Source organism: Diplotaxodon limnothrissa, linkage group LG15 (assembly GCF_057381915.1).
Source record: "Diplotaxodon limnothrissa isolate DT_005_m linkage group LG15, D_limnothrissa_male_GT1.1, whole genome shotgun sequence".
Classification (NCBI taxonomy): domain Eukaryota; kingdom Metazoa; phylum Chordata; class Actinopteri; order Cichliformes; family Cichlidae; genus Diplotaxodon; species Diplotaxodon limnothrissa.
The window spans coordinates 43332788-43344673 of NC_140610.1; the positions used below are offsets into that span (position 1 = coordinate 43332788).

Consider the following 11886-nt stretch of genomic DNA (forward strand, 5'->3'; position numbering starts at 1 on the left):
TTTTGTGATTCAGATTTAAATTACAAAGCATAAATCTTACATAAAACCTTTTGTAATTATAAGGATAATTACATAATGTATATTAGATATAATCTAAAACAGTCTGCAGGGATTATATACAAATATTCAACTATCCCAGAATTAAACCAGGTCTAAATAAAAGAAAGGAGTGAGTGTCACAACAAAGATTAACCCTGTGGTCCTCGTACGACAGTTTGATATCAGCAAACACCGAGAGCATACACTGATAGACACCACAGCCATGCTATCATTGCAAACACTGATAACAGCATAAATCGAATTAAATCGGGACTTGATGAGACCTTTCGAGTATCACTAGAAATATTATACACAGTCGTCTCCGTACCACAGTTTGCTTTCAGTAAACACCAACAGCATGCACTGTTATCATAGCACATCCATGTTACCAGTGTATAAACGGATGGTTTAGCATATATTAGCACAGGTATCAATAAAGGACTACCGTATTAAACACTTTTACTAACCTCAGGCAGACGGACAGGCGCTCTGCAGGTGGGATTGAGCGCCTGTAATTGGTGTCTAGGCGGGCGATGCTTGGACCAACGCGGGACAGCAGGTCCTCAAACTGGGCGAGGGGAAGATATCGCTGAAATAAACGTCATCCAGGCGCAGCTCCTGGAGCAAGTGGTGAAACTCACCAAACTGCTCACGCGTCTGGAGGACCTGATGGACCCAGGTACGGCGAGGACGTCCTTAACGCCGCTGCTCTGCTCTCCACAGTAAATAGAGAAGGGAGACTCTCTCTTCAAACGCTAGCTCGACAGCTGCCATGTAGCAAAGATACCGTCCGGCACAACTTCCTCCCACATCCCTCCCACATTTCCGGTTCACGCGCGTATTTTGACACACGATGAATTCGCGTTGGACACGCGTCGAGGTGCGAATGTGCACACGTCAAATTAGGGGCGTCTGGGCCGTTTTCGCTCGCGTCTATCGTGTTCGGTGTAAACACACCGTTACAGACACAAGATAAACCAGATAACTCTGCACTGAGCTCCATCTGAAGGTTTAAGACAAGTTCAAATACGATAAAGCACAGAGGTAGCAAAAACAAGTCAGATGTCATGAAAATCAAAAACATGTCTCAATAATGAAACGAGCTGTTACACCGGAGACTCATACTGAGTCATGTCAGTGATTACTTCAGCTGTTTCCTGGAATACAGCTCCTTCCTGGAGGACTGAACGGGTGGAGGCTAGGATGGAGGAGCTCTCTGACATCCGGTGCTGACGGTCCCATCAGGGTAAAGGACGCCAGCTGACCTCAGTCAGGTGGGCTGTGTTAACAATGCTGGTTTCAGACAGTGTTCCCGGGCACATTTGGTAAGCAGCACAATCATGCTGATGAGGAATGCAGTGTGGTCCACAGGTGTCCAATAAAGGAGTGCAGCCTCGTCCCACACACACACTCTGGTGTGACGCACTGCAGACCATGGCGAAGTCTTTGTGTTGTTTATGAAGTACTCCACAGTCTTTTAAAACCTCTGCCATCTTTACCTCTAAACATCTTTACATCTTTACCCCTAACCCTACCCTAACTTATTACCAGCTGAACCGTCTTGCTTTTTCAGACATTTTTACCTTGTGCCAACTTTATTGGGACCTGCAGCAAGCATCAAATTTAGTTTAAACATTTGTTATTTCTGTTCTGTAGTGAATTGTAGTGAATCTTGCCTCATGTGACTGAAAGTCTTTAAATATTTCACATTGAAAGAACTTTTGTGGTTGTAACAGTCTTGTTTCCTCTGGGTTAAAAAATGATTCTGACTATGAAAGCTCAGCCACCGGGATCAGTCAGTTGTGTTGCCGATCGTGGACTAATAGTGATATCACACGATTCCTGCAGTAGAAGGAATTGATCGATAGATAGATAGATAGATATAGACGTCAAACCTGAGTCAGCCAGCAGGGGGCAATGCTGTCCAACTCTTCAGCATCATCATCAGCTTTTACAGAAACACAAACATCAGAGACTGCAGACTGCTCTGAAAGCAGCAGAAGGCCTTTAATCATTCAAATGTAGTCACACCATCAGAGATAACATTATTTTGACTTTATTTTGAAAGACAGGAGCAGAAACCTTTATTCATGTACACAGAGATGAGTGAGAGCAGCTTTCAGGGCTCGGCGTTAGCTTTGACTTTACTGAAGGTTTCCTCTTATGCTTTGTGCTTCTGCAAACAGCAGCAGAACAAACGCCACACAAATCATCATTTAAGGGTTTTAGTTTTATTTAAGCAGCTGCTTCGAGGAAGGCCTTCAGGCTTCTACAGAGAGCTAAACCTCAGTCACATATCAGCTCAGACGCAACGTTCAGAATCAGAGAGGCTTCCACTTCTTATCCATAACTGAACCTCCAGAAACCTGACAGAGAGAAACCCAGTCAGAACCTGCCTGAGAATCTGTCTGATTTAAGTTCCTGTCTGTGATGCAGAGACAGCCACAGGGAGCTGCTCACAACTTATTTTATTTTGAAAATCTGACTGAGAACCGCAGAAAGAGCTATGTTGAAGCTGTAGTGTGTAAGTGTGAAGTACACAAGTGGGTTAAAATGAATAAAATCTTCATGTTTTCTCACAAACACTGGCCTGAAACATCAATCACTCCCTCAGTGCAGGTCTCGGTCAGTCTTCAGGTGTTTGTGATGCGTCTTTGCTGAGATGTGACTGATCAGCGATCGATCAGGCTGAATATTCATGTTTGATCAGCAGCTGGGATGCTGCAGGATTCACTTTTAAACATTTATGGGAGCTTCGTGATCGATCAAAGGTCGGGATGTTGGATCTTTAAGGCTGAAACTGATCGATTAATTATCAATAATGTAACAAAGTGAGGAGGACTGGCTGATTGATCAGTGAGCATCAGTACTGCGATTGATGAGAAGCTGCCGTGGTTAAAGAGGACTCAGGGGGGCACCGCAGAGCTGCTCAGGTCGCCCTTCAGTGGATGCACCACCACATGACCGCCAGCGAGGCCAGTACACCAATCACAGAGCTTGTTGCAGAGGAGGGGGCGGAGTTACACAGGTCAGAGTTGCAGCACTTGAAGGTAAAACTGGAAACCTGGAAGTAATTGATGATGTCACAAATCAGTGATCAGACAAAACACGCACAGCAGTAGGAGCATATTCATAATCAATACACTAATTCCTCCTTGTTAGGGTATCGATCACACTGGAGTCTGGACTCCAGAAACTTCAAGAACTGCAGGAACCTTCAGGAACCTTTAAGGCGGTTCTAAAGGAGGGTTTTGAACGTGCCAGAGGAGAAGAGTTTACAACAGCACTGCAGTTATGTGCAATGTTCCCTCTAAGCTGCGCGCGTGCGCAATTGTGCACTGCTGGCTCGGTCTCTGCGCACAGAAAAGCTGCGCACAAAAATAAATCTAACCTGAATTGAGATTAAAATTAATACTTTAACAATTCAGTTTTGCAGTGTGAGTCAGTGACTGGCTGCTCCCGTATGGGATCAGAACGATGCCACCTTATCCCAAAGTCCAGCCAATGATGCGATGCACATTCGTATATACGCAGCTAATCAACGTGGTTGACAGGCTATGACAGCGTCCTTATGTGCTGGTGTTTTAGCAAAGCGGCTGATGTGGAGTGAAGCCACGTTAATGACAACGTGTACGACCATTGGAGATGTGAGCAGGACAGACGGAACAACTGACAGACAAAGTGTGGACTTTATACCAGTTTTTAAATTGTGTTGATCGGCCGCGTAAAACCAGAGTTATGATAAAATATCTGCAATGTTTGTTTTTCTTCCTGAATACTGTCGTTGTTTATATTTACTGCAGGAAGAAATGGTAAAAACGGCGTTTTATAAGGAAAACGCTCGAAAGCCTGTGAGCAAAAACACCCCCCCCCCCCCCCCCCACACACACACACACACACACACAAAAGGCATTTAGTTGTTAAGGGAGGGGGAAGTTTTAGGAGTGACGGCGTGTTTGAGATGTGAGAGATTTGAGACGTTTAGCACAACACAAATCTTGTGTAGTCAGTGTGTAGTCAGTGTGTAGTGAGAGTGTAGTCAGTGTGTAGTCAGTGTGTAGTCAGTGTGTAGTTAGTGTGTAGTGAGTGTGTAGTCAGTGTGTAGTCAGTGTGTAGTTAGTGTGTAGTGAGAGTGTAGTCAGTGTGTAGTTAGTGTGTAGTTAGTGTGTAGTCAGTGTGTAGTCAGTGTGTAGTTAGTGTGTAGTTAGTGTGTAGTCAGTGTGTAGTCAGTGTGTAGTCAGTGTGTAGTTAGTGTGTAGTGAGTGTGTAGTCAGTGTGTAGTCAGTGTGTAGTTAGTGTGTAGTGAGAGTGTAGTCAGTGTGTAGTTAGTGTGTAGTCAGTGTGTAGTGTAGTCAGTAGTTTTGTTGTGTGTCAGAACAATGAGGCGCCTGCTGAGTGTTACAGGTGTTACAGCAGTGACACATCTGCTGCTGTCAGGCCTGCAGGTATCAGGCTGTTGTTCTCCTTCATCTCATAGTGGACAGAAATTATTTTTGGAGCGGCACAAATAATTTGTGTGGCATCAGATTTGATGCAGAACAGCTGATTGTTCTGTAAATAGTTTGAAATGTTTGTTTAAAAAACGCCTTGGCTGCATTTTTAGGTAAACAGCTGCAAAAAACTTTGTTGTTTGCAAAACTCAGTTATTTTTTTGAAGAAGTAACTATATAATTAATTGCCCAACATTGGTCATTATTTACTGTATTTTACAGACAGAGTTACAGACTCTCTAACTGTTACGTTCCCCTGAGGGGTCTAGGCGTTGAGGGGGAAGTAACAAAAAGTGTCCAGGTCAGAAAAAGGAGACAAGGCATGAGGGTTAAATTAAGGAGTTTTATTAAAGTAGCTCAACTAAAAGAGACGGACAAGCCGCTATCACCATTTAAGGAAAACAAACAAAACTCAGGCATTGGTCAATAAAGTACAACCTAAGTCAAAAAGAGTGCAGCTCACTAGCTGTAACCACACTAATGGCACTCTGGCCCAGAGCTCACCTTTCCCTGGGCTTAAATACTTTAAATTACTGATGTGAGTCAGCTGTGTAACAGGGAAAGGTGGCACCTCAGGCAGAAGAGGTGGTGGGACACGCCCACACAGGCACCTTCAGGAGGAGGCCCTGCTAACCTCCACCATCCAACAAAGAACCTGTGTTTTGATTCATTGCTGTGTAGAGTTTCTTTGACAAAGTGATTTGCAAGTATAACCTCGTGTGTGTGTGTGTCTGGCGTTAGTACTTCAATTTTGTAAATAGCTGTAAATAGATTTGTCAAGTAGCTATCGTGTATTTTGTTCACCTTGTATATATCCTTCACTGCAGCAGCCTAGTAGGCGTGAGAAGCCATTTTTGTTGATTAAGTTTTCTCCTGTTTTTCATTTAGAAAGTTAGGTAAGTGAATTGTCTTTTGTTTGGTTTTCATTTTGTGTAGGAAAGCGTAGGGACCATTAGGGAGTTTTGTTTGTTATTTTTGGCATTGCTCACTGCTGAAGAAAATAAATGGCTGCTTAGCACTTTAAAAAGATATTGTTGTTGGTGTTCTTGCTTGGGTGGTGTGTGAGTGGGCCAGCTTCTTGTTGCGTTCAATACTCGCCTAGACTAAGAACGTAACATTAATTAATTGCATAACTCAGTTACTTTTTTGAACAAGTAACTATATAATTAATTGCCCAACATTGGTCATTATTAACTGTATTTTACAGACAGAGTTACAGACTCTCTAACAGACCACAGACTCATAATACAAGTCAGAGCTTTATAAATATATAAAAAAAGAAAGTTGTGTTTTCAAAATTGGAGTTGAAGTTATTTTTCCTTCCAATAGTGTTAACATGCTGCACAGGTCATCAACAAGATCTTCTTTAAATTTTCATTGTAAGTGGGCTGAAGCAGTTAATTAAAAGTAGTCTAACAGAAATGCTGTAATTTGATTATTTTAATAACCATGTAACTTGGATGCTGGCGTGACCACAGTGCTCACGTCTGCTGTTGCTCACAGTGGTCCAAGTGTCGGCTCAGGGAGTTTGTGTGTTCGCTCAGACACGTGAAACATTAGAGGGAACATTGTTTATGTGATGTTATTTCTTCAGAGAAATCTCGAAGAACTGAGTTCAGATTTGTTTTTACATTTTGGATTTTGGATTGTTTGTTCAGCCACAGCTCTCTGATTTTTACAGGTTTGTGAGGAGGACTCATGAAGCATAGACTGATTATTGAAAATGTCTGTGCGGGTTCTCTGTGGCGGTCTTAATCAATGGAAGTGGAAAAAAAAATGAAGATGCCTCTTTGATAAGAGGTGAAATAGCTTCATGAAACATCTGTTGAGCTGTGACTTTTTGATTATTCGAGGGTTTTTTTGCAGTGAAGTAAATCATCTGCATTTGAAGCAAAGCTTTCTTTAAACTATCAGCAGCCTCACTTTAGTGTAAAATACAGATGGTGTGTCTCAGTGACGTCCATGGATGCACAGAGTTAGCTAAACCCTCTCATGTGTTGGTCCAGACATGGGATGTCAACCTCATTTTACACTGTGGGCCGGAAGTCGACCTTAGGTGGGCCAGATCCTCTTTATTTACACATTTAATGCCTGACATATATAAATAGTTAAATTCCAACAGCATGTTTGCATGATGAAGAAAAAAAATGCTGCTCGGATTACATTTACAAAACATTTTTATAGTTAATAAGGAAAACATGGAATTTTTCTATTATTTCATGACTTTCATGAACCGTCATGGGGGAGGTTTCTATGAGTAACAATAAACCTAAAAAACTTGTGAAAATACAGTTCAAAATTTAAAAAAATCATGCCCTTCTGTACATTTTGCAAAGGCTTCATGTGGGCATCTTTGCTGTGCCTGATTTTGGCCCCCAGGCCTTATGTTTGTTACCCCTGGTCTAGACTCTGAACTGAACACTTCCTTAGCAGAAAAAGTCCTTGCAGCTAAAATGTCCCAGAAATAAAGAAATGTTAAAACTTGGACATGTCCTTAAAGGAAATATTTGCATCGGTATCCCGGCGCACCCACTGACCGATCCCACTGACTGGGATCGGTCAGTGGGTGCGCTAATGGAAACATTTTTTTGGGAAAGGTTCACTTCAGGCTTTTAATGAGCCACATGAGGTGATAACATTTGTTCTGGCGGGTTTTGAAAAATCTGCCATTTTACTGTGAAAGATGTGACTGTGCCACTGTAACACATCTGACCACCACACCATCCTGCTGGCCTCTTGATGGCTAGTCATTGATGGCTAACACTCTGTACAAACTGGAACAACTAACTCCGGACTCTCCCAAATTCATCCTGGGTAATTTCAACCACTGTTCCCCTGACAAGTCGCTTAAAGGATACCAACAGTATGTTACATGCAGCGCACGTCAGGGGAAGACTCTGGATAAAAGCTACGGCTCTGTACCAGATGCATTCAAAGCCTCCCCCCTCCCCCCTCTCGGCTCAGCAGACCACCACACCATCCTGCTGGCCCCTGCTTACAGCCCAGTCATCAAGAGGATTAAAAAGGTCACCAAAAACATCAAGCAGTGGACAGAGGAAAGTATCCTCACCCTACAAGGATGTTTCGAAGCCACTGACTGGGACAGCCTTCTTTCTCCCTCTGATGACATCGACAAATAGGTTGACACGATGACATCATACATCTCCTTCCGTGTTGACAAGATTATCCCCTCAAAAACAGTCTCCATCTACCCCAACAACAAACCCTGGATCACCAAGGAGCTCAAGGAAATCCTTAATTAAAAAAACAGGACTTTCTTCACCGGCTCTGCACTGGATAAAAAGGAGGTCAACAGGGAGGTCAAGAGGGCCATAAGAACTGCTAAACTGGAGTACAAAAATACTGCTGAAAAAAAATTCACCACAGTGGACCTCCGCTCACCCTGGCAGGGCCTCAAAACCATGGCCTCTGTGAATACTGTGGTCACCACCCCCAGAACCATCCAGGTGGAGGGCAGAAACCCCTCCTGCCTCCCTGACGACCTCAACGCTTTCTACACCAAGTTTGAGACGGACAACATGGCCCAGCTTGAGGAGTCCAGATCCTCACTCAAACCTGGCAGCTCTGCACTCACCTTCAGGACTGAGGACGTGGTGAGAGCCCTCAGGAGGATCAGGGAGAGGAGCTCACCTGGCCCTGACAACATCAGCAGTCAAGTTCTGAGGCACTGTGCAGGGCAACTAGGAAGTGTGTCCTGGACTCTATTTGAACACTCAGTTGACAGTCACACCGTCCCCCAGCTGTGGAAACACTCCACAGTCATCCTCATCCCCAAAAGAAACAACACAAAGTCTCTGAATGATCTTCGTCCTGTGGCCCTCACCTCCCTGGTGATGAAGGCCATGGAGAAGATCATAAAACAGCACATCGTAAGAGCAACTGACCCCCTGATGGATCCACTCCAGTTTGCTTACTGTGCACGCAGAGGTGTCGATGATGCAAAACTCTTCATCTCGGACTCCATCCACAAACATCTGGAGCTCCCTGACTCTGCCAGACTTCTGTTTGCTGATTTCTCATCAGCGTTCAACACTCTGCAGCCTCACATCCTGGCCACTAAACTTTCCTCCCGATTTCACCTGGATGTTCAGTGGATATTGGACTTTTTGACCAACAGGACGGGTCAACAACTCTCTCTCCGGTCTCCATTCCACCTCCACTGGCTCCCCCCAGGGCTGTGTGCTCTCCCCCCTGCTCTTCATCCTCTACACTGATGACTGCAGATCCACACAGCCCAACTGTCACCTGGTTAAATATGCTGACAACACAGTTCTCCTGTCACTGCTGTCAGGCCCTCACAACACCACGGGCCCGCTCTGCAGGAGTTTGTAGAGTGGTGTGACAGCTCCAAACTTGAACTGAACGTGAGCAAAACCAAAGAGATGGTGGTGACCTTCTCGAGCAGGCAGAGGGATCTGGCTGCTTCAGTCACCACCACCATCCACGGGAAGCCAGTGGAGGTAGCTGAGGTGTACAAACACCTGAGAACCATCTTTGACAACCTCCTGAGATTCTCTGCCAACACAGAGGAGATTCTCAGAAGGTGCCACCAACGGCTATACCTCTTTAGGAAACTCAACTCCTTTTGAGTCAGCACAGCCGTCATGATGACTTTTTACTATGCTTTCCTGGAAAGCATCATGACCTTCTCCATCACCTGCTGGTTCCACTCCCTCAGCCTTCATACAGGAACAGACTGCAGCACACTGCATCAATGTGCTCTACAATCATTGGCCTGTCAGAACCCTGGCAGGTTTTCAGCCAACAGGCCCTCAGACAGGCAGCCAAAATCATCAACGACCCCTCTCACATTCTTCACCCTGCATTTCAATGGCTCCCCTCTGGGCGACGCCTCCACTGCATTTCCTGCAGGACTGAGAGGAGGAGGAGCGCCACCTTTGTCCCCAAAGCAGCTCTGCTTTTTAACTCCAGCCGATGAGGCCATTTCCCACACCCAGAAACATAAACTACTCTACACTCTTGTTATACTGCCGACACTTTACTCACTTTTAGTCACTTACAGTTATTTATTCACCTATTCAGTCACTTTAATTTTAAAACTGTGTATGTATTGTATATTCTGTGTATTTATTATCTCATTCTTATTACCTGTTTGTGCCCTGTCCTTATCTTCAACGTCATGCTGCTCTGTTGTATCTTAATTGCCCCTTGGGGATAAATAAAGGCTATCTGATTCTGATTCTGTACTGGTGTCAGTGGATGCTCTGATGGCACAAAGAGGAGCTTCATCACATCAACATCAGCAGCAGAACAGAGCGGCTCAGTCTGCGGGGGCCTCAGCACTGATGCTAGCTGTTACCATCAGAATAATGACTGGAGTTGAAAACCAACGGGTTATTCTATTCAATTCAAATACTTTATTGTCCCACAAGTGGAAATCTGTTTAGCAGCAAGGCAACAATAAGAGTGAACAAAACAATAACCACAACAACAACCACTTCCACTCTAACCCTAACATAGTTCCACTGAGGCTCAGGGGTTAAAGGTCAGAGGTACCTGGGGGAACATCTGTGCCAGCCGGCCGTACTCACAGTCCGAGTACTTCATACACTGACGGTACGTCATCCCACCTGCAGGACAGAAACATTAGAAACATGAGTAGAACCTTGGAGGTAAGAGCTGCTGGGCTGATTTGCATCCAGCTGGAGGATCAGACGTGGAGCCTCCAGACTTACAGAGGTCAGGAACAGTTCTATAGGTGAACAGGTAAAAGCAGGTGTGACTGTACCTCTCTCCCTGAGCGTGAGGCAGGCGTCGTCATAGCTACACTCTCGCTCTTTGGTGCAGCTGGCTGTGTAGTCCTTACAGCTGTAACAGCGGATGGCTGATCCTGAAACACACCACACATCTGGATTACAACATGTCCACTCAGGGCTCTGAAGGCCATCTGAGTGGGAACAATGATCAGAAACATAAAAAAGTGTTCCCTGCCTTCTAAAATGAATCAGAACCAAGACTTTCAGTCCACACTAGTTCTTCATCTGATCAACGTGAAACCAGCTCCAGCCAGGATGAGGATCCAGGTCATTAGGGTCGTCAAATAATTACAGGTTAAATGAGCAAGAATCTTAAACACAGTCGGACTTTCAGCTCTGCAGACACTCCAAACATATTGAGTCAGGTAACAACAGGTCATCACTGACAGAGGCTGATTATTCCCATAGAGCCAGTTCCTGTCACAGTACAGCCTTTCTGTTAATGAAACGTTAACTGTAGACTCTACATGGACCTACAGCCTCCTCACACCTGACCGCAACATCTGTGGTCACATCTGCAGTTTTATCCCATCAATCACCTGAACCCGTTAACCAGACTCAGACCGATTCACCATCTGCCAAATGACTCTGACTGTATCGGAACTCGGGCTTCACGTCAGACCCCAGTTTACTCAGAACAATCAGACCCTGGATATGCATACATCACGACTTCCATTCCTTAACTTTCTGTTATCTGCAGTCAGAGAGCAGTGCCCTAGTTTAAAACCAACAAGAGTGTACGAATAACTGTTTCCACGTGGGACTCGAACTACAGTTTGGAAAAAGAGAAAAACGTCATCTTTTCTAAAGCTTCATGAACAAAAAGCCACATTTAATCTGAAGCTCTTCTTTTCAGCCCACAGTATCCTCATAAATGTGCAAAACCTTATTTCTTTATAACCATTTTCATTAGTTATGATTTAAACCAACAGCTAGCAGCCGCACCCATCACCCGTCCCACTCACTGTGAATGCTTCCTATTCAGCACTTTCAGTATCGTTCAGATACACAGGGACTGTTGAGCTTTTGTATTCAGTTTCATTTACACAGCAGTAAATCACAACAGCAGTCTCTTCAAGGCTCTCTCTGTTTTACAGTAAAGACCCTATGTTTATAAGTATATATGTATATGTTTAAGTATATGTATATAAAGTCTACAGAGTCAGACATGTGAATGAATCAAACATACCCAGTCCGATCAGAGTGCAGCAGATCACCAGACAGATCCCCAGGGTGCTCTTCATTTTCATCTCTGCACAGCTCACAAACTCATCTGTCAGAATAACAGAGCAGGTCCACGGCTCATCCAGCAGCAGCTCTGATGATGATGATCAGGAGGAGGAGCGATGACTGACTCTCATCAAGGCTGAGTGTAGCTCAGAGGCCACACCCACTGGATGGAGCCTGTGCCATCATCTTATAAACAATCACATGCATTATTTCCATGGGTCTGCGGTCTGCAGTCACCATGAACACAGGCGTGTCCTCAGTACCAGCAGTCACAGAACCTCTAGTGTCAAACGTTCGGTCCGTTTCTTTGGTGAGTTTGTTCCACTGCA

At 44.5% G+C, this 11886-nt stretch overlaps 2 protein-coding genes across 2 annotated transcripts; one reads left to right on the plus strand and one right to left on the minus strand.

Moving 5' to 3' along the window:
- Positions 1-2461: 2461 nt before the first annotated feature.
- On the minus strand, positions 2462-11607 carry cd59a (CD59 molecule (CD59 blood group) a). The gene is made up of 4 exons (XM_085372414.1): positions 11517-11607; positions 10300-10401; positions 10068-10141; positions 2462-3103 (listed from the first exon to the last, which is right to left on the minus strand). Exons 1-4 carry the CDS (start codon positions 11575-11577, stop codon positions 2981-2983), a joined length of 360 nt encoding a protein of 119 aa, XP_085228540.1. The 5' UTR covers positions 11578-11607; the 3' UTR covers positions 2462-2980.
- Positions 7283-9139, plus strand: LOC146618070 (uncharacterized). Its single transcript, XM_085372828.1, has 3 exons — positions 7283-7575; positions 7801-8691; positions 8842-9139. The coding sequence occupies exons 1-3, from the start codon at positions 7283-7285 to the stop codon at positions 9137-9139; spliced, it is 1482 nt and encodes a 493-aa protein (XP_085228954.1).
- Positions 11608-11886: the final 279 nt, after the last annotated feature.